Source organism: Apteryx mantelli, chromosome 17, assembly GCF_036417845.1.
Source record: "Apteryx mantelli isolate bAptMan1 chromosome 17, bAptMan1.hap1, whole genome shotgun sequence".
NCBI lineage: Eukaryota > Metazoa > Chordata > Aves > Apterygiformes > Apterygidae > Apteryx > Apteryx mantelli.
In genome coordinates this window covers 2,261,728-2,283,620 of record NC_089994.1, presented here as the reverse complement: position 1 = coordinate 2,283,620, position 21,893 = coordinate 2,261,728, and the positions used below count along the sequence as shown (strand labels likewise).

At 53.3% G+C, this 21,893-nt stretch overlaps 1 protein-coding gene across 5 annotated transcripts; it reads left to right on the top strand.

Moving 5' to 3' along the window:
- The first annotated feature begins 480 nt into the window (after positions 1 to 480).
- On the top strand, positions 481 to 18,333 carry ZMAT5 (zinc finger matrin-type 5). 5 transcript variants are annotated; one of them, XR_010885959.1, is made up of 7 exons: positions 481 to 580; positions 4,963 to 5,164; positions 6,974 to 7,036; positions 7,281 to 7,361; positions 10,366 to 10,474; positions 13,204 to 13,838; positions 14,345 to 14,429. XR_010885959.1 is itself a non-coding variant. In XM_067307385.1 (7 exons), exons 2-6 carry the CDS (start codon positions 5,038 to 5,040, stop codon positions 14,451 to 14,453), a joined length of 489 nt encoding a protein of 162 aa, XP_067163486.1. In that variant the 5' UTR covers positions 482 to 580; positions 4,963 to 5,037; the 3' UTR covers positions 14,454 to 14,456; positions 18,103 to 18,186. The 5 variants fall into 5 exon arrangements, 4 of the variants coding, with proteins under 4 accessions (XP_067163486.1, XP_067163483.1, XP_067163485.1 ...); XM_067307385.1 differs by lacking the exon at positions 13,204 to 13,838 and adding an exon at positions 18,103 to 18,186 and having other exon boundaries at positions 482 to 580; positions 14,345 to 14,456; XM_067307382.1 differs by lacking the exons at positions 10,366 to 10,474; positions 13,204 to 13,838 and adding an exon at positions 18,103 to 18,333 and having other exon boundaries at positions 484 to 580; positions 14,345 to 14,456.
- The last annotated feature ends 3,560 nt before the right edge of the window (positions 18,334 to 21,893 follow it).

The window sequence follows — 21,893 nt, the reverse complement described above, 5'->3', positions numbered from 1 at the left end:
CGCGGGGGCGGCTAGAAGCGCGAGGCCGGTCCGCCCTGCGCCCGCCGGGCTCCGCGCCGCTGCCGGCAGTCGGGCCGCGGCCCGGGCGGCTGGAGCAGCTCAAGGGCGCGCTCCCGCCCGGCTCTAGGGGCCCTCCGGGAGACAGCCCTGGGGGCCCCGCTCGGCCCGGGGAGCCCCGCTGTGGGCCAGGCCGCGGCCGGGTCGGGCCGGGAGCGCAGCGGGGCCCAGGCGGGGCCGCCTGACCTTCAGGCCGGGACGCGTGGCCGGGACGCGCCGCGGCGCCCTTACCCCCTGGTTGAGGTGCTCGAAGATGGCGTCGGCGCCCTGGTCGAAAGCGCGCTCGAAGACGACGGCGCCCAGGACGATGGTGAGCGCGAAGGTGGAGGTGCGGCGGAAGAGCGAGCTGTACACCCGCGCCAGCAGCACCATCTTGCCTCACTCCTTCCCTCCCTTCCTCCGCGCCTGCGCTGCGCACGCGCGCTGCCACCCGCCCCGCGCGCGGGCCGCCGGGAGATGTAGGCGCAGCTCTGCCGGCGCTGGGGCTGCCGGGAGGTGTAGGCGCGGCTCCGGCCGGCGGCAGGTGAGTGCCCGGGCCCGGCGGGCTGCCGGCCTCCCGGCGGGGCAGCAAGTGCTGCAGCCGGCGCTCGGTGGGCTCCGGCGGCCGGGGCAGCTGCGGAGCCGTGAGCGGCGGCGGCGGCCCGGCCCGGCGGCGGGAGCAGGCGCCTCCCGCCCGGCAGTGGCCGCCTCGGCGGGGCGCCGGCCCGGCCGGTGCCCCGGGCGCCCCCTTTCCTTTCCTGAGGTAAAATCAGCCAAGTTACCCCAGTGCCGCCCTCAGCAGCGCCGGCGGCCTCGCGTCGCCCGCTGCGGCATCGAAAGGAGGTGGGCGACGAGGGGAGGTCTGGAAGGGAGAACTTGCCCTGCGTTAGCCGGGCCTCTCGCTCGGCCTCGAGGGGTTTGCGCTGATGCCCCTCTCGTCCTTTTGGGGAGCAGTTTGGGGGCTTTGTTGCTGTTTGGATCAGCTGAGTGACAGTAGCTCTCATTAGTAACTCACTTTTTAACGGTAAGTCTCGTTAGCAGAGAATTACGTGAAGGAGGTGAGCGTTATCATTCATAAAAGTCCGCGGAAGTGCTCATGTTTACCACAGCGGCCTCGGGAAGAGAGTGATCCAAGCACTGGTAGGAAAGAGAGGTAAATCTGGGTTTAGAAAGGGAGGACAAGCATTAAAGCCACATTAAAAAGAAGTAGGGGACAGGGGCATCTTAAAATTGAAGTCTTCCCTCAGTAGGACTTTTATTAAGTCAGCATCTGTATTGAATTTCAGAGCAGATCCTCAAGTGGTGCTTGTTCTGTTGTTTCATTTGTCTGGGCCGTTCAGAAACAGAGTGTGTTTTCTGGCTGCATAGTCATTTCTCTTTATTTATGCGTGTTTGGGTCTCCGCATGCAGCTGCTGCGGAGGTTAGTGGATTTTCCGGGGCAGGACAAAGCCTCCGCTTGTGCTGGAAGCACGTGCAGAGGCTGCAAGGTGCCTGCTGTAGTCCAATGGCCTGTGGACAGTGGGAGTTTAATGCACCACCCCTTAGGCAGGTCCTTTGAAAAGCTCAATTATTATTCTTCAAAGTTAACTGCTGGGGACTGTCTCTAAGGCAAATCTTCCTAATAGCCTATAAACTACTACCACTAGGTTGTGTTTGTGTAATGGCTAGGTTGATGTTAGTCCTGAATCAAGCCAGTGGCTCTGGCTTTGCGAAGGGCATAACGGAGATCAGAGCCTGGCCCTGTGTCATTGCGACAACGCTGGCAGAGCCTGCTGGTTTTTTGCTTGTTCCCATAGAGATATGAGCACATTTAAATTGGCAGCTGAGTATCATAAGCTTGACACTTGGATTTAATTAACTTCACATCTGTCTGGATACCCAAAGTGGCTGAAACGGCCCTGAGCCTGGGCTGTAAGACAGCAGGAAATTGAGGTCAAGGCTCAGAAGCAATTTTCAGGGTTCAGCATGGAGAAAATCAGTTACACCCAGATGAAAACAAGTCTGCCATATGCTCTTTTCTGGGTCACCTTCTTCCCTCTCTCTGGATTCCTGTCCACATCTTGGGGAAATCAGTGAAAGGACCCTTGGAGAGTCCTAAATAAAATCTGTAGCTAGTAGAGCACAATGTGGAATATTTTGGCCATCATTTGAGAAGAGAAAATGTAAGATTATGCATATGAGATCCTGCCTTGAGTTTTATCAAGCGCCTAGGATACATGAGTGGAACGCCTGCTAGACATATTAGAACATGGTATTTCATAAAAATGATTGCTCCAAAAGGCTTAAAGTGGATTTTTTTTTTTTTAATAGTCTGAAGCATCGAGGTAGAAGACAAAACCCCGAGTTTTGTATTTGGATACATGCGAAAGGACTTTTAAGCTGGCACAAAGCCTGTTTGAAATCATTTATGGCTGCATGTGGGTCCAGGGGCCTATTTGCCTGAATTCAATTGCAAATTAGGGTCTAAAAATGTTAAAAGGAAATGGCCAAGCTAAAACAGTTCTTTATAAAACAGCTACACTTACTTTATTTCATAATGACAAGATGGATTTAATTAAAAAAAAATCTCTGGTTTTAACTGAATAATGCTCTTTGTTTACTGTTTGAGCCATTTGGGAAAATGGAAATAGGTTAGTCAGTACTGCTTAGAAACAGCTTTTATTCCTGCGTACTAGTTCAGTGCAAAATGCCGTGGATTGCTGATACTGCAGAGAGTTGTTAGAATCCAGCCAAAATAATCCGTACAACTGAATTCTTAAAAAGATGGAAATAAGTATTCAATGTAATCTTTTGAGGGGGGATTTCTGGGAGAATTTGATGCTCCTCTAGTTGCTTTTTTTTTTTTTCCCATGCATCCTCTGCAGTTGCAATTGCTATGAGAATTTGGGAGCCAGCCCGTCTGGGATGTGGGATCTGAGTGCCTGAAATCTATAGGAGTTTTCTCCCCTTGTTGTTGGGGAGGAAGGGGGAACTAGCTTCTGCAATTATTGGCAGCAGAGTGATGAAAGTAAAAGTTTGAAATATGAATTCAGAGGCTGGCTGCCGCTGTTTTTTTGCAGACAGAATTCCCACTGAGGTCTGTGGAAACTTGGCGGTGCGGGGGGGACCACTGCAGAATCTCGTTTATTTTCCTGATTCACAGCAGCTGCTCCTGTGGAGATGGAGTACAGGAATCAGTAGCCGAAATGAGAAGCTTTTATTTTATCAGCAGCTTCTCAGGAGACCATGACATGAGATGTGAAAGGGATTTTTTCAATATTTAAAAGCCAAAGCAGAGCCTTCCAGTGGGCCCACATGCTGGGGACTGAGGGTAGCAGCATCCCTCCAGATTCTAGCGGCTGTTGGCTACCAAGATGCAGCAGGGTTGGCTTCAAATCACCTACAAAAGTCAGGGATGATCTAGTAACGGACGAGAGGAAATCATGGGTGAATGTGGATTAAGCAGCATGTGGTTTTGATTTCTTGCACTGGAGAAGCAAAATTTCAGACCTCAAACACTACAGAGTTGATTTCTGGTTGCTCAAAAAACACAAACACTTTCCAAGCAGGAGCCAGATCTAGTTGTGTTTCTAGGTAAAGGAGTTTGCCTACCTGTAGTCTAATTGGAGGGAGATGGCTGGCTGATCATCACCACTGAGCAACCAGGTATTTCACCTGGAGAACAAACAAAGGACCTTAAAAGAAGTGACCTTAAATTCAGTCGAGTTTCTCTGAATGTTCTGCCTTCAGCATGAAGGTCTGTAAGCCGGTTCAGAAATCAGAGAACATTTCTAGTCAATGTGCTGCATTGGATACAGATGGAAGCAGCTGCATATTAACTGGTGGCATGAGGCCTGAGAGATTTCCAGGGACTTGATTTTGAAGCAGCAATTCTTGGGAGGGGGGGAAGGAAGGGAGTTTGGCACGCTTGCCCAGGAGGTGCCAGGGTGGATGGCTGACAAGAAAGCTTGGCAGAACTGCTTTAGCTCAGCTCAGCTCTAGGGATTGCCTGTTGCTGCTGTTATATTGGCTGTTCCTGCTGATTCTGAGGAATCTTTAGGTAGGCTGTGATTGATTCTGACCCTGATTTATTTATAAAATCTTTATTTCTTGTGCTGGTCTCCATGCCATTTTTTAAATGCATTTGGCTGTCAAGGTGTCTAAAACTGGAGAATTGCTTTTGGAGTTTGTCAACCAGTCCATCCATCTTTGGCATTTATAAGCTACCATTATATCACAAGGGAGGGAACTTACAGCTACCTCAGGGAAAGCTTCTCCATGGTACCTCCAGCAAGGACAGCCCATGGGAGCAGGGCTGCACGTGGCTGTAAGCTGTTTTTCTGTTTCTTTTAGTGTTTTTAATGCAGTATACCCCTTGCAGTGCAAGCCTAGGCAAGAGCAGCTGATTTATCTTCTTTGAGGAGTTCCTGAGTTTCTTCCTTACCTTGCAGAGGTAGTCATGGGGGAATTTCCTTCTTCTTGCAGGGCAGCCTGGGGAGGTTGGCTGTGGGCCAGGGTTAAATTCCTGGGGCCCCAGCTGGAGACTGTGTCATGGGCCTCTAGCTCCTCTTGCTTGCACATCAGGTGGTTTTCGCTGCCACCTTCTCTGGTGTAGTTGGCCTCTTGCGCCTCTGTGGCTGGGAGCACTTGACTCTCTGGGATCTCTGCTTTGTGTGGTCTTAACTCCATCACACTCAAGGAAGGAGAATTTTTCTTTTAGCAGAGCTGTTCTGGCTTTGGGTAATGGAGTCCAAAAATGGAGATCCAAGCCTGCTCACCCCAGTATGCACAGCAGACACTGCCTTGCCCATCTGATGGACAAGAATATATACTATCAGGTCTCACCTCTTCCTCTCTCTGCCAACCCTAAATGATTTGAGTTCTTCTCCTTTGGAAGCAGGAGCTGTAAATCTTGGATCCTTCAGCTTGTGCTTCTCCATCCCCAGGGCAGATGTGGCTGGGCGCCGAGGAGCTGTCTGATGGTTCCCAGGCCACACTGACGCTGTTCTGCCAGAAGAGAGATGGGGAAGAGATACTTCTGTGATTACTGTGACAGGTCCTTTCAGGACAACCTTCACAACAGAAAGAAACATCTCAATGGAGTGCAGCATCTCAGGGCTAAGCGAGTCTGGTATGATTTGTTCCGAGGTGGGTACCGCCAATTGTCTGCTGCTTTCTTTCTGAAACCGGGGAGGTGACAGACAAGACTAGGATGGGTGGAGGGAGAGATAAAACTAAATCAGCACAAGTAATTTATATTCAGAATTGTATGTGTCAGTGAATCGTGGACTTGATGTGGTCGCTGTCGGTCTGTCTCAGAGACAGAACCCTCAAGTAACTGGATCTGGGAAGGGGAAATTTTTTGACATCAGCTGGGATTTGAAATGAGGTGGAAGAGCTTAGGAGGTTGCCTCTGAGAGCAGGAGCTGCAGAGGAGGCTCTGTTGGCAGCAGTGGCGAATCAGAGACAGGAGACCTGACAAAACAAAGTGAGCTATAGCTTGTGAAGGCGAGTTAGGTGCTGTCTGCAAACCAGAGTTGATCTCTGACATGAGCAGTGCAGGGTAGGGGCGTGCATGCATGTGCATGGAGGAAGTGGGCCGGAAGGCAGCATGTATGCACATGGTGTGGGAAAGGGTGGGAAGCTGGTAGCAGGTCTCTGCACAGGGTAGAGATGTCACTTCTGAGGGTGGCTGTCAGAGAAGTTGAGGATGTGGCAGCTTGACTGGAGATCCCGAAAAGGTAACAGGATGGACGTAGCAGCTCAAAGCACTGGCGTGCTCAGGCCCATGCTAGCAAGGGCAAAGGAGAGGAAGAGGAGGACTAGATGCATTGAGACTTTTTGCAGAGGGGGAGATAGTGTTTTGGGGCTGGAGAGTGCGTCAGGACACGCTGGAGGAAAAGCCCTGTGTCCTCTGCCTGTTTACCAGGATTTTTCTCACCTGGATCAGTTCTCTGACCTGGCTCGCCAAACCATTGCGTGAGTTCTAGTGCCAGCCCAAAGGATGTAGTGGGACTATGTGTCTGAGAGAGCAGGCGGGATCATGTGTACTGGCAGCTAGCAAAAATTGCATTTGAGTGAAATTGTGAAACCACTGCTCATGGGTTCCTTTTCTGCCTCCTGGTTCCTTTGGGTGAGGAGTTGCAGGCTGTGTTCATCTCCTGGCCAGCTAGGTGAGGAGTACCCTGTGGAGCTCGGTGGGTCTGCTGTCCTCTTCATAGTATGTAGAAGTTTGCAAGATTGTTCATAGTAGGCAAGTGTGGAGGGACCAACAGCCCCAGCCCAGCAGAGTTCTGTCTGGGTCAGGGATGGCAAGGAAGTTTGCCTCGTACTTTCCTTCTCAACAGGCTGCCACCTTTGTTTTTGGTTTCTGTTTGATTGATATAATTCCTCATCCTAGTCCTGGATAGGGGGTTCATCTCCTTTTGTCTCCAGTCTTTATGGCCTGGCATCAGCCACGGCAGATTATTCTACAGTCTGTGGGAGCTGCTGTATCCTTGAGGCTTGCTTTTTGTAGGACACCTCCAGGAGGCAAAGGGCCATTTCACTGGTGTCCACTGGAGACTTGGCAAAAGGTCCTGTGAGTCCTGGCACAGTATTTCTGAGAGCCCTGTTCACCAGCATGGTCTTTCTGTGCTGCACAAAAGTGTTGTGGAGTCCTTGCTTTTCTGTCATGCTTCTTTTCTTGCCACTTGGACGGGGAGAAAGCATGAAGCAGAAAGCAAACAAGCTGATATTTGCAAGCCAATGAAAGCTGAAACCAGGGAGTGCAGATAGGGACTGTTAACTATTGATTTTTCTGCAGCCAAGTTTTCAGTTGCTTAAGTTCTTGGTTATTGTGGAAAATGGCTTCCTATCAGGCAGCTGACCTGTGTGGGACCATATCATGATAGGATGGGGCATTAGTGCACAAGAGACCTTTACGCTGTTCCGTGGTTTGTCCTTTGTCTCCCCCAGATGCTGCTGCTATCCTGCAAGAGGAGCAGAGCAAGAAACCTTGCCGGAAGTTCCTGCAAACAGGTCAGTTCTTTGGAGGTGGAGGTAACTGCCTGAGCTACAGCAGCTCCTTTGTGGGCCAGTTCAGGGCTGTTCTGGAGAACCCTGGTATGTGTGTGTGTGTGTGTGTCTAGAAGGGAGTGAAGGGGGGCTTGGGCCTGTGTGTCCTGTGTGCATGCAAACCAAGGCTGATCCATTACCCCTGCACATTTACACGGGAGGACCTTGTGCGTGTGGCTCTTACACAGCTGTGTGGCTTTTGTTCCAGGACAGTGTGATTTTGGGTCCAACTGCAGGTTCTCCCACATGACGGAGCAGGACCTGGAGAAGCTGAGTGCCCAGGTGCAAGGTGAGTCCTGGAATGAGAAAATGTCCAGGGATCTCTGAGGAACAGGAGTTGCTGCAGGGAGCATGGGCTGCAAAGAGGTGCAGGAGGAATCGGGCAGTGGGAGTCTGGTCCTGTGCTGTGCGTGTGCAGCAAGCTGAGCGCGGATTCCTCCTGCCTGCCTCTCATTGATATGTGAGCCTGTGGCATGGCTGTAAGTGCTGCAGTTTTCCAGATGCTTTCTGTTCTTTATCTGCTGGCACAGATACAGGCGTAAAAAACTGAGCCATGCTGTTGCCACTTGGCAGCAAGCATCTGAAGCAAAGTGGGCTTTCTGAGCCCTCAGGGTTTTGCTCAGTCAGGGAATAAAAACTGTCAGCAGCAGAGGGCACTGGTTCATCATTTCCCCTTAAATTTATAGATCTGATTTTCTCCTACCCTACTACTGTTACCTGGGAACTACTGCTTGCACTCTTGGGAAAAGCTAGCCTGCTATCAGTTGGACTCTCCTGAAGAGAGGATGTGGGTTCGTGGATCCAGAAATGGCCTCTGCTCATGTGGCTTAGGATGAATCTGAACTTTGGGTGGAAGATGACTGGCATCTTCTTCCCTGCTCTGAGTCTGGGGAGGTCTTTTGAACTTTTTTTTTAATCCTGGGAGGACTGCCTTCTTGCCCTAAAGCGAAGGGCAGCTCTGTTTTCTGTATAGTGTTTGTTGCCTCTATGGTTAGAGAAACCACGAGTGAGGTGTTGGTGAGAACTTATCATAGAATCGTTGATGTTGGAAGGGACCCCTGGAGACTGTGTAGTCCAATTCTTTTGCTCAAAGTAAGGTCAACTACAGCAGGTTGCTCAGGACCATGTCCAGTCTGGTTTTGAATATCTCCAAGGATGGAGACTCCACAGCTTCTCTGGACAACCTGAGTGTTTGACCATCTTTAGGATTAAACAAACTTTTTCTTATGTTCAAATGGAATTTTCTGTATTTCAGTTTGTGCCCATTGCCTCTCATCCTTTCAGTGAGCACCACTGAGAAGAGTCTGGCTCTGTTGTCTTTACTCCCAGATACTTATACACATTGATAAGATTCCCCTTTGATCCTTCTTGTCTCCAGGAGAAATAGTCCCAGCTTTCTCAGCCTCTCCTTGTATGACAGACGCTCCAATCCCGTAATCATCTTTGTGACCCTTTGCTGGACTCGCTCCAGTGAGTCCATGTCTTTCTTGTACTGGGGTGCTGAATACTGGACACAGCACTCCAGTTGTGGCCTCACCAGCGTTGAGCAGAGAGGAGAAGTCACCTCCCTCGACCTGCTGGCAGTGCTCTTCCTAGCACAGCTCAGCTACAAGCTGATCTCTTGGCTGCGCGTCTGGCTGAAGCTTAGTGTTGTTTGGCAGTAGCCTGGCAAGAGCAAGCTGTTGAAAGTGTGTGTGTCTGTGTGTGCACACCTGTGAGATTTGGGGGTGCATGGGTTAGCGATTCTCTCCTGGCCTTCAGGCTGGGGGAGGGAAGGCTGGAATAGGGAGGAGGAATGCACTACAAAGCCATCCCAGCCCTCGCCGCTGCTGAGTCGGTGTGCGAATCCCTGAGGCAGCTCTGTGAATCAATTGCTGAACAATGCTGGCAGTCAATAAAACCCATCTAGTTGGGCTGCACGGGAAACGGAGCTCTCCTCTCCGGCGAGCCCTTCTTGAAGAGGCAGTGCCTGGCTGGTCGTCTTGCTGCTTCTGCTCCCCGCTGCTCGCCCGGAGCCTCTCTGTGACCCTTCTCCGCTGCAGGGTTTAAGTGCTGGCTCCCAGGAGGTGGCAGGGGAAGTCAGGTATTTGCAGGAACTTGCAGAGTTTCCAGTCATTGAAGGCTTTTTTTTGCGGGGAAGGTGAAAGCTCTTTGGAGCAGAGCAGAGCTGCAGGGGAAGGGGCTGGCAAGCTCTTCTGCGCTTGGGCAGGTTTCTTTGCCAGTTACACTTGTTATCGATTATTGACTTCTGTCAGATGGATGGGATGTAAGTGGAGAATTGGCTAGTGAGAGCGCTGATTCCTGGGAGATTACTTGGAAATCTTACTTGGATACCTGCCTTTATATTACCAAGTCAAACATTTAATTAAACAGTTACACTTCAAGGAGCAATGGCCAGGGGACAGCAGGGTGTCTCATCCTTGGCTGCGCTAACTAGAACAGGAGTGCCTGGTTGTCGAGTCAAATCCTGCTCACCCCTCTCGCGGTGTTGTTCCATGGGACTCCTGTGTGAGCCGAGCAAGCTGGCTGAGGATCACACGGACCTCAAAATCTGATCAGCTGAGCCTGCAGAGAGCTTGAAGGGATTTGGTGGAGAGAAGAGCTCAGCAGGAGGTGGTGGAAAAGAGGTGGAGTCCATAACATGGCAGACTGGACAGAATGAGCAACTGCAAATGCCAAGCCACTGGTAGATGCATCATGGGGACGTTTTGCCATTCCTTAAACTATTGAGGCATCTGTTTCTCAGTTGGTGAGGCTTAGGGTGGAATTTAGGCAAGACTATATGATGGCAGGAGGGATTACAGGTTGCATTAGTCATACAGGAGACTGTTGATCCTTGTAGCCTGTCTGTCAGGCAGCTCCGTAAAGAATGTCCTTATATCCATTAGCATCTAGTCCTGGTGTTTCTGTACTACGAGGCATCACAGGCCACTGCCAGTGAGATGATACAGTATGGGATGGACCAGTGACCTGGATCAAACTGCCTTTTACTGAATTGTCAACGTCTTCAGAGATTTCTCGTCCAAGTACTGTTCTGAACCTGCAGCGCCTGGGCAATTTTGACAGGCTTGCAGCCTGAGGTGGTCTGGCTGCGCAACTTGGGATTTGAGAGGAGCTGTGGCTGCGAGGATGGAGAGCCTGAAAGCTCCACAGCCCTCTCTGAGTTTTGCGCAGAGCCTCGTGTGACCAAGCTGCAGATGGCGATGCTCTGCCTGTAATGGGGTAAAAGAGAGCAGTTTCTTGGTGGGTCCACAGTGCTGCTTAACTCTGCTTCCCTCTGCTCTGTTGTGCAGGTGCAGAAGCACAGGAGCTGCCAGGCTGTGCTGGACCTGGACTCCCCTTTTATCCAGGGGCCACGATCAGAGACTTGTCTCCAGTAGTGGCCAGTTGCTTCAGAAAAAGGTGCAAAGAAGTCCTGTAGTAAAGTGGTATGGACCAGCCTGTCTCTTAACCCGTGTTCAGGGCTGGGCTTGCATCCTAAAGCATGGCAAAGCCCTTTCTGACTTTTTTTTTAATGCTACCAAGTGCTGATGGCACTTCTACATCATGTTAATATTGAATCTGTCCCCAAATCCCTGTTAAGTGTTCGGTGTTGGTAGTTCTGTGGCAGCGAGTTCCCTTCGCTGATGATGTGCTTTGTTACAGTCAAAGGAATTACTACCTTATTTTTAGCATTTGGCCTTTTTAATGCAGGCAATTTGCAGCGTTGTTTGTGTTAGCCTTGTGGGTTAAGTAGGAAAACTTCTGGACCATTTGTTGCTTTATACTAGCTTAGAACTTATCCTAGTTTGGCTTTGGCACTTCTTTGCCCCCTGCAATATACTCATAAAGAAGCAACAGTTTCCGTCTTCAGCAGGGAGGGAGGCATGTTCCCAGCTGTTACCGCATCAGCGCATTAGTCTTCTGCCTCTGCTGCATCATTCATCAGAGAGACACTTCCAGACTGTCATTTTAAGTACAGTCATGTCAGGAAAAGTCACTGTAAAATTAGCATCTGCTTGCTTAAAGTTATTGGCTCCCTGCTAATCTGCGTCACTTCTGCCTGTGGTATTGACACAGGCCAGCCTCTTTGGTTAGCTCCAGCTAGCCAGAGCTGCTAGGGGAGAATAAGGGCACAGTTGGGTGAGCGTTCGCAGTATATTTGTGCAATTCAGAGAACGTGAGCGACCCTGTTGGGGGTGAGCATTGTCGCCCAGTTTAACTTGGCTGTGAGCTGGACAAGGAGCGCTCTCACAGTCGGTTGCCGCTTCTTGGCTGTGGGGCAATAAGTTCTGAAGCCTCTCATATTGCAGGGCCTCATCAAGGTCTCCCTGGAGAGCCTGCTGCTGTTGATGCACTCCCAAGGAGAGCTGGAGGAGTTTGGGCTGCTCGGGGAGGGAGACACAGGACTACACATAAATCTGACTCCTGGGTGACCTGCTTGGTGCCAAAGGTTGAGGTTTTGGCCCGGTTCTTCTCGCAACATACAGTGGTGCCTTGCTCAGGAAGATCCCTCTTGACTCCTTGGGCCAGGCTGGGTATCCCACCTGAGGCACTTTGCAAGCCAAAAGCTAATTTTTTTTAGTTTATTTTATTTTAATGGAGCAAACTTGTGCTAAAAGTTGCACGGGGAGAGAAGATAAATCTAGACTCCCACTCCGGCATCATTAGAGAGGCACTTCACTGACTACAGCCGCTCTTTTAATTGGCTGTAATTAGACTTTGAAGCAAACACCCCAGCAAAAAGGAGTGGGGCAGGGCCTTTGCACCTGCCTGGCTGCTGCCGCTGCAGTCTGGCTGGCTGTGCGATCGTTTGAGGGGATTAAGGGCTGGTAATTGTATTTCAGGATTAGAGCCCGGATTATCTAATGACATTCGGGGAGCATCTCCAATCCGCTGGTGGTTTTGGTTGCCCCTGGATGGGGCATGTGTGCTTCAGAGGAAGATGAGATGAGAGATTTGCCTTTTTAATGGGCACGTGTCAAGGAGGATAGAGCCAGACGTTTCCGATATCTACTGCCTTATTTCTCTGCCTGAAGCCTTGGAGCAGTAACTCGTGGATCTGAGTGAATGGGTAGCCAGCTGGATGTCTTTCTAATCTGGACACCTGGGGCCTCATTTAGGCCAGCGTAAATCTGGAACCATTCCACCACAGCCAGCGAGCTCGTTTGGCTGAGGGGTGTGCTGAGAAAGCGAACTGGGGCTGCTCGAGGCTGTGGGCTCCCACCTGTGTCTGGTGTGGCATTTTGGGGACAGTGGCCCCCGGGTCCCTGCTCTGAACAGAGATGCTTCGGCAGAGTCCAGTCTGTTCTGCCCTGGGGCATGAGGTGGGATGAAACGGAAATGCCTGTAGTAGGTAGAGGCGAGAGAGCTTTTTCTCTGTGATTTTCTTCCCTGTCTTATTGAAGCATCTCCCAACCACTGCTTGTCCACTTGCTGATATAGGAAGTGCCTCAGTCACTCACTAGTTGGAGAAACCTGGGACAAGGCTGCTGATTTGGGCCAAGTATTGGTCTCTTTGACCCCGAATAGCTCTGCTGGGGCTTTTCTCCTGGGAGCAACTATAGGAGACCTGAACTGTCCTGCCTCCAACCCAGATCCTTATCACTGGATTGCAGAGCAGCACCTGGACTGCAAGGACCGCAGCAGGCCTCCTCCGTAGTGGCAGAGAGTGCATCGTCACCCCCCACAGCAGCAGCAGATGAAAAGGCTGGATGACAAATTATCCATCTCTGGCTGCTCATTGTGTAGCACGTTTCTGCCATCCTTATTAATATTCAACAGGCAGATGAATAATTGGTTGCCACTGCTAGAATGGAGTGATCCCTTACTCTGCCCAAGCAATATTAATTTCACGCCCTGTCTGGAAACGTCTAATATTTTGCTTATGCATGTGATATATGTTGGGTAGGTGTGGTGCGGGCTCCTGGTGGGCCTGGCTGCAGGTGGCTGTCACCAGCGGTAGCACTCCCAGCGGGTTGATGTCTGAATGAGATCAGGCTTCCCCCAAGGTGCTTGTCCCTGGAGGGTTTGATGACTGGGATGTAGGGGAATGACACACAGCTACCTTGACTTTTTATTTATACCAATGTGTGTTTGTTTTGTGTTGTTTTTTTTTTTTTTTTTTAAAGCATCACATTCCCTTTTGTTAGGTGGGAACTTTCCACCAGACTGGAGACTGACAACGCTGAGCATCTCTCCAGCCAGCTCTGCCTGACGTGCCGTCAGGAATATGACCGTGTCATTTGTGTCAAGGACGAGTGCTAGACCCTGTTGTGTGCTAGCGTCCCTTCCTGCTCTGTCAGTAGCATTGACAGGGACTTTGGACTGAGGACTTTGCTAGCTGGACAGCTGAGGATTTCTCCACCGGGGCGGGGGGGGGGGTGTGGATTGGGTGAATGCTGGGCTGCTCTCGCTGGCTCTGTGCTAGTCTGCTGGGAGAGGACAGTGCCGCAGGACGAGGGGCCTGAGGGCATCTGCCCACCTGGCAGAACAGCCCCACTGGGGACGTGGAGGGGTCACAAGCTTGAAAGCACCTGCGGCTCCTAGGCATTTTGCTGGGGCTCAGCCTGTCGCTTGGTAGGCAGCAGGGGTTTCATCGTGGGCGCTGCTCATCTGCAACCTGTGCGGAGCAAACGCAGGCAGGCATTCCCCTCCCTTGCTGTGCTGCGCACTGCAGTGCCCCAGACTGGCGAGGCTGGAGCTGGGGTTTTGCACCTAGGCATCAGCCTCACGCTCTGTTTCTGCAGGAGCCGAGGATGCATCACGCAGCGTGTGCCTTAAACAGGTCTGACAGCATCTCTGAAATCCGGTCTCTTGGTTGCACGCGCGTTCTAAACCTTTCAGACTCTCGTGGCCTGCCAAGTCCGCATCGATCGGGACGGCCGTCCCTGTCACTCCCACCTAACTGGGCCGAGGTGGCAGGGTGCTTCCTGCCAGTTGGAGGAACAGGACTTTGGAAAGCGTTCAGGGCCCAGGGCCAGCAGAGGCTGTGTGGTTCAGGCAAGGATGAGGATGATCTACCCCAGGGGGAGATGTTGGGCTGCCCTCAGTTAAGTGCCTAAACTGCCACTGTGCTTGCTGGCTTGGTTCTTGTTCCCCAGCTCTGGCTGGCTGGAGCTGTTGGCCAAGGGAGGCCAAGCATCAGATGGTGGCTGAGCAGGGGAGGAGGAGGAGCTACCGCAAGCAAATTGCAAACTCTCAACTATAAGAAACTACGCAGGATAATGAGCAATGGGTTTAATGGAGTGAGAGGGCTGCAGGGCGAGTGTCTGATAGCGCTCTCTCAACTAGGGGAGCAGAGATCGAAGGAGCTGCGGCAGGAAGGAGCAGATGTCCCGCCTGGCACCATCGAGGACTGGCTGGAGAAGAGAGCAAAGAGACTGAGTGCGGCTCAGAATAACAGGTACCAGTGGCTGGGGAGCATCCTTGCAAGGGCTGTCTGCCACTTCCGCTAGCCCACACGGCAGGGATCCCACAAAAGGGGATAGGAGAAGGGGGCAGGTGATCGGAGCCTGCTGCCCACCTTGATGGGACCTCACGAGCTATCGTTCACACTCAGCCTGCCAAAGCTTTGCACCTGCTCTTGGCACGCGCTGCAGACGTGCATACAAATCCAGTCTTGACGCACGCATCAGAGACGCGTGCACGTGTCGCCCCATGTGCAGGGGTGAGGAGCCAGGCCTTGCTGCTTGTGTCTGCTTCCCGAGGGAGCGCAGGCAGAGTGCTACTCCGGTGCTCTTTGCAGTGCTCGGAGATGCCTGAAAGGACAGGGCTACAGTGATGCTGAGTTATTAATGCTCCGCATCCGGTGACAGGAGCCTGGTCTCATCTGTTGACAGCTTCCCTATCCTCTGCATGCCCAGTCTGCACGTCTCTGCCAGTCCCAGCTTTCTCCTTTGCCAGCAAGAGGGTGGAATTAGCTCCTCCTCATGGCATTCGGACGCCTGCCGGTGCCTGCTGTTTTTTTGCTCACCTGACTGTGCCGCAGGCTTAATTGGATGACATTTGGGCAGGTGCCAAATCTCTCTTTTGTTCTCTTTCTGTTTGCTCCTGTCCTCTCTGTGTTTGGTCTGGGCAGGATCTTCCTTCTGGTGCCTGTCTAGGCTTGTTGCTTTCTGTTCGCTCCATCCGTCAGCTTGGCTGCTCTTAACCCTGCAGTAACGCTTACTGACAGCAGCAACCTTCCTACCCCCCTGTACCCTTCCCTTGCCCTGTTCTATTTGTCCTGCCCTTGGAGATTGCCTTGGAGAGCATCACTATACCCAGCAGAATTGCCACTCCTTCATAACTGTGTGGTCTTTGCTGCCTCCATCCCCTCACAGGCAGGCAGAAGACCTGGGATTTCGAGGGTTGTTGCTTTTTACCCAACTTTTCAGCACCTGTAGGCCCTACTGTGGCCACCAGCTAGTCAAAGGCTGCTCTTCCCGTGTGTGGCCTCGCCAGTGTCTGTCTCTACCTGCTCTCCTCCCCCTGGTGCTCCCCAGCCCTGATGTTGCCCTTTGGAGCAAACGTGAATTTAGCTTTGGCTGCCAAAGAGCTGGCTTTGCATTGCCAGAGAAGAGGGGCCTGTGGGGTCCCTCTGCTTCTAGTGTGTGGGGTCAGTGTTCCTTCTGGAAATACTTTTAAGGACTGGTAGCTCCCTCCCTTGTGCAATCCTTGAGGTCACTGAAATGTGGCGAATCTGTGGCAGGATCTAACAGTGCTTTGGGGAGTACCTGGTTGTGGAAGATAACCCGCCCAGGTGCTACCTTACCTGGCTGGTAACTTCAGTAAAGGCTGTTAGTCTGCACAAAACAGAAGTAAAAATGCTCTCAGGAGCAGTCAGCTCCAGAAGAAGATGATGGGATGCTAGAGACCCAGTTCTGTCTTCTCTGGCAGCACCTAGTGGAAAGGGTTCAAACTGGGATGGAAAAGGTCTTGGAAGTAGGGTGCTCCCAAAATGCAGTGGGGAAGCTGTTGCTGTTAATAAGCCTCAGGCTGTGAGCAGATCTGAGTCCCTGTCCCTGCCTTGCTGGGGGTTTTCTAACTGGAGATCTGGCAGGCAATCGTAGGTGGAAGTTACTGCCTCTGCGCAGCTCCAAGTACGCCGCAGTGCAAACTAGAACGCCGCAATGGGCTAGAAGTGGGCGCGTGGCCAGCTGCTGCTTTGGCTGAAGGGTAGCAGTTTCTTAAAGGTGCTAACTTTAACGCCGTTTGCTGACTGTCGCATGAGTTAGCCCCGTGGATGGAAAACTGCCGTGCTGCCTTCCCCCCGTAACCTGTGCGGCCATTCCTCCAGCCCAGCCACCTCAAAGGGACGATCTTCATCTGGAAGGCTCCACCTGATCCTTGTTTTCCAAGTCGTGCAGTGCCGTTGCTTTCTGGAGAGCTGGGGTGGAATTGGATGGAGTTAGTGCAGTTCTCTTAGCAGTGGAGCTCTGCCAGGGTGCAATTGATTTTTTTTTCTTCTTTTTTTTAAGTTGATTTCTAAAGGAAGCAGAGCATGTCAGTGCATGTGAGTATGCACCCTTGCCATAATTGCCTTGGAGCCCACTTGCGGATTTCAGCCAGATTGAAAGGGGGGCTAGGTCCTTGAAGATACCAAGTTACTACCACTTTCATGAAAACGGAAGTGGGTAGAGCAGAGAGATCCCATTAATGCCCCCCAAAAAGGGAGTATTCGCGACTCACTAGACACTGGCAAATCCCCACGGGACAGCCATTCCGAATGCTCCGGCTGTGGTTAAACCTTTTGTCAGTGCTTGTATCTTATGAGTCCCCGGGGAGTCTGATGCCAGCCAGCATCCTCCCTATTGATTAGTTCTGCTGCTCACAGAACAGCTCGTTAATTGATAGCTGTGGCTGTTCCACCTTGCAGCATGCCTTGTCCGGCTCCGCACCCTGCCGGACTGCTGCCGCCGCTGCCCCCCTGCCTGTGTGTACCAAAAGAGATTTTCCTGCCTGCGAGGAAAGCCTCTGCTTGGTGTGCCCTAGCAGCCTTATCCTCAGTTCTGAAGAATCTCTGCTATGGGGATAAGCGCTACAGCAAATGACTTTGCTCTGTGCTGGGAGCCTAGAAGACACTGTGCACCACTACTGTAGCTGGCTTGCAGTCACCTTCGAGGCCCTGCAGGGAGAGGAGGGTGCTGCTTCTCCGGAGCATTATGCAAAGGAGCCTGATTAGATTTCTCCTGGCGTAACAATTAAAAAGATCCATCAGGATCGGCGGTAGAGACCTGTGAAGCTGGAGAGCTGCTGTCAGGGCTTGCGCTAAAGAAAAAAATGAGCATTCCTGTACTGAGGAATTAATGGAAAGGGTACGTTTCCCACGAATTTAAACCTGCCCTGGCCAAGCACTTTCCCCAGCTGGAGGCACTGGGGTAACGCTCCCTGCTTTTGTGCTTTGCCAGTCCTGTGTGTTGCTTGCAGCAGCCTCAACTAATAAACTTGAGAGAGACAGCAAGTGTCTCCCAGGCTGTTAGCTGGAGGAGAAAGCCTGTTCCCGTGAAGGGTACTTGTGTGAAAACACCCTGTAGCTTTGGCGGTTTCTCTCTTTCCGAGGGGGTCCTTGTCCTCTGGGAAGTGCACAGCTGGCTTTGGCTTTCTGAGCAGCCCGAATCCCGCGTTGAAACATCTGCTCATTTTGTTTGCTCTTGTCACAACTCAGCTGCATGGGGAGTTGGGAGCAGCTGGGGGTGGGAGGGGAGGGGGCCAGCCGGGTGCTCAGCACGCGGCCTCTTCCGCCCGCAGCTGTGGTGGGGGCTGCAGCCGCTGCCCGCCCTCTCCGGAGGCCGGGCCTGCCTCTGCCTCCCGGCGGTCCCTCTTGGAGTGTTGCTCCCCACCTGCATTCAGTGGCTGGCACTAAGCAGCAAGCACCAGCTGTTTAAATGGGCTTGGAGGGGGGGGTGGATTTGAGGGGGGGATATTTGATGATTGATAAAACCATCATCTTTTTGGAGGTTTCTTTTTGGGGCTAGCAGAGGGGACGCTTAGCTCAGCCCTTAAGGGAACGGTAGCACCAGAGCTTTCACACGGAGACAGCCGCGGCTAATCCCCTTCCATCTCTGCAGCACTCTGCCTGAGAAACCAGCCCCTTTCCAGTACCCACCGGGCTGGCCGGCCGTGCAGGACCTGCCGCCGTCCCTGCAGGCGCCCCCGCCGGGGGGCTGGCCCCTGCCACCTGGCCTGCAGTGGGGCTGAGGCGCCCCAGCGGCTGCCGGGCTGCGCACAGGCTTCTTGTGCGCTCCCAGAAAGGGATTATTTTGTATACCCTTTTCTATTAAAAAAAATTTTGCCGTGCCTTCAGCGTGTGCAACGTGTTGTTTCTCTTTGTGGCCTCCCGGGGTCTGTCCCCTTGCTGCGGGAAGGGCACTGGGCACTCAGCCGCGCTCCAGCCTGGCGCTGCTGGGCTGTCCGCTGTCGTGAGAGGTGTGCCACCTGCGTCCCACACACCTCCTTGTCTGCACTCGGCCCTGCGCTGCAGGCTTGGGGTCCATGCCTGGTGCCGATGCAGATTGGGAAATTGCAATCAGGATTTTAAAATTGGTGTTTAATACGTCCACCAGTGTTGGTAATTTATTTTTTGCCACTGTTAAATTTGATGCGTAGGACTGCTTTGGTTCAGGTGCTGGTGCTGCTAATGAAGAGCTTGGGGAGTTGCTGTAAACCCTGTGCTCCTGCTCCCCCTATGCCAAAGGGGAGAAGCAAGGAGGAAAAATTATTCCAAGGTTTCTCCTTCTCCAGGAAACTAAGTTAAAAAGGGTCGGGGCAAAAGGGGCTCCCTCCCTCCCTGCCACGGGGGCCGGGGCTTGTGCTCTGGGGACTGTGCTGGGGTGGAACAAAATACAAGGGACCAGGCACAAAGGGAATCCGCAGCCCTTCTGCTTGCAGCAGGACTGCTCTGATCCCGGAGCCCAACTGGGGTGGCTGCCCCGGCTCAGCCCTGCTGCTGCACAGCCATGCTGGCCCAGCCCGGGCTGAGGGCTGCTGTCGCCTGGGCTCCCTTGCTTTCCGTGCAGGAGCCAGCTTGGGGGGTGGCAAAGGGATTCATGGAGCAACCTTCCCCCACTGGAATACAGCGAATGCAAGGGAGAGACGAATGCGGCTCCTCGGCTCAGCTCAGCTTGCGCTAACGCGGAGCTGCGGGTCGGCTGGGAGATCCCAGCCTCGAGCATCCTGCGACAGCATCTCCCACGAGCGGGTCTGTCCAGGCATGGCAGTGCGCGCTGCCAGGGCATTTGAGGTTTGGCCACGCACAGAGGCAGCGGGTCCAGATTTGTGAGCAGCGCGGGTGGGAGCCAGCTGCGTGCAGCCAACTCCTGTCCGGAGAGCCGTAGCGCGCGGCTGCCTGGGGCCGGGCGGCAGCCACCCTCGCCAGCCCGGCTGGGGCTCCCGGCAGCCGGTGGGGCGCATCTGCCTTCCCCTGAATTTGCAAACAGGCAAATGAGGCAGTTAAAAATAAACTCCCCCAAATCGAGCTCCTGCACCCGTAGGCGGGTGGTGGGCAGGTTTGGGGGCTCCCTTTTCCGTGTCTCCAGCTCTGTTTCCCCTCCGGCCCTTTTTCCTTCTGCCGGCAATTCGCCAGCAGCCCCCGGGGCTTGAAGCGGGCAGAAAATGAGAATTTTGGTGTAAACCAGAAACGTAGCTGCCCCCTTCAGCTGGGACCGGGAGGCTCTGCTCCACTGGCCCTGCTGAGGATGCTGCTCTTCCCGCCTGGAGGAGCTCGTCGTGGCTCAGTGGCTCCCAATAACGTGCAAAAAGCAATAAAACCTCCTGCAAGCGGGTCCCTGCACCGGCTACGTGGTGGCGCGCAAGCCCATCTGCGGCAGGCAGTGGGGCAGCCGGGGGTTTTAATTAAAAAAGCTTTTTCCCGTAAAAGCCAGTGTGAGCTCGCGCTGTCAAGGGCCACCCAGTGAGCTGAGCGCTGCCCCCAGCCCCCCGAGGCGCCTCCGCCACCCGTAACTGCCCGGCCCCTGCGGGAGCCCGTAAATCACCGGCTTTTATGGCGGCGTATTTTACAGCACGGTGGCGGGAGGTGTAATGCTGCCGTGTCTCACTGCCCGGGACGGCACGCAGCCTGGCGCGGGCTAGTCGGGGGGGATGGCTCGCGGCTCCGGCTCCCAGGGGGCGGCAATGGGGCGAGGGCGCCCTGCGGGGCTGAGCACCCCCGATAGGCCCCCGGGTGTGGGGTCCAGGGGTGCCGTGCCCTGAGTGACGGTGGCGCGCTGCCGGCCATCGGCAGTCGCGTGAGCCAAAGTGTCTTTTGCAGAGCGGGAGCAATTTGTCAGGAAGCTTTTAGGGAAATGAGCAGCTCCTGGGGCCCTGCCAAGGTGCAGCCCTGCTGGGCTCTGCCCCGTGTCCTCTGGCAGCTCTTGCTGGGAGAGCAGCGGGGATGGGGAAGGGGACGGGGACGGGGATGGGAATGGGGATGGGGACAGGGATGGTGATGGGGACGGGGACAGGGATGGGGATGGGGACAGGGACAGGGTTGGCGATGAAGACGGGGACAGGGACAGGGACCGGGATGGAGATGGAGCTCAGGCCAGGCCACACTGCTTGCGTGGTGCTAGTGAGGGCCAGATAAGCAGAAATAACCTTATCCAGGCTCTTTTTTCCCTTCCTGCCCCAAGATGCTGGTCAGCAGTGCGGAAACCTCAGTGGTGCTGAGCCCCTGCATTCGCGTCACTGCTGCGTTGCCACCTTTGCCCTGGGACCGGCCAGTGTTTCTCACGCGCCCTGCCCCAGCCCGCCGCCACCAGCCTCCCTTTTTGCTGCTATGAAGCTTTTAAACCATGGTTCGATTTATTTATTTATTTCTTGCCTAGTGAGCATTTAATTAAATTAGCGCAGCGCAGCCCCAGTTCGCAGCACCCGCTGCGCCCAATGGCCATGGCGGAGCCATGCAAGGACGGCGCGTGGGGAGCCGCAGCTGGGGCCCCGGGCTTTTCCTGCCCGGAGCTGCTCAGATATTTTTGAATCTGGAGCTGAGGTTTGCAAACCTGCCTGAAGAAATCTGTTCTCCCAATTCCCATTAAAATTAATTGAGTGCCTTTGAAAAGCTGAGCTTGGGGGATCATATTATTCCTTTTATCTAATTTTTCTTTTATGTCATTGTATTTTCTCGCAAATTAAATTGTCCTTTTTTTTTTTTTTTGGCTCCTTATGTTTATTCACTGTGTCTATAATAGACCTGGTTAAAAATATATACACATCTCTGAGGCCACGTGTTTTCCTTTGAAAATGCTAGTTCTTAAAAAATCAAAACTTTCTGCAGGGAGACAGATGAATTTTCATTACAGGAGTGGAGCCTCCCCCACTTTTGGAGGCAGCCGTGATGATTTCGTTGCCGCAGAGCACTTCCCATTTTCATTTCTCATTTGGACATTGAGATCAATTTGTATGATAAATTAGAAGAGATCAGAAAAAACCTGATGAACCCCCCCAGCGTGACCGAATCTCTCCATTTCCCGGCAGCGGCATGGGGTGAGTGGCACGCACTGATTGCAGCGGTCACAGCAGGGGATGCCTCCAGCCAGGTCCCCTCGATTCGAGGTGAAATCAAGCTTTTCTGCAGGTCTTGCTGCCCACCGGGCTTGTGGCTGCCTTCACTGGGACCGTGGTGCCCCTTGTTGGCTGCTGGGTGTCCTCTGCAAGGGCCCACAGTGGGCGCTGGGCTTGTCCTGGACCTCCTTGGGGCTGCGTGCCAGCAGTTATCCCCGGCTGTCCCCATTTCGGGTCTCCTGGGAGCACCAGCTTCTCCGTGTGGGATGAGGGAGCCGCACAGTGGCCCCGACACCCCAGGGTGTCCGGTGTGAAGGCAATCCACTCGCTGTAGCCTCTTGCTGCAGCTGCTCTCGGATTG

Bases quoted from the DNA above. Each gene is read 5' to 3' on its own strand.
- ZMAT5 (XM_067307382.1), top strand. From the start codon at position 5,038: ATGGGGAAGAGATACTTCTGTGATTACTGTGACAGGTCCTTTCAGGAC. The intron at 5,165-6,973 runs GTGGGTACCGCC...TGTCTCCCCCAG, and splicing joins CTGGTATGATTTGTTCCGAG to ATGCTGCTGCTATCCTGCAA. The intron at 7,362-14,344 runs GTGAGTCCTGGA...TCTCTCAACTAG, and splicing joins GCTGAGTGCCCAGGTGCAAG to GGGAGCAGAGATCGAAGGAG.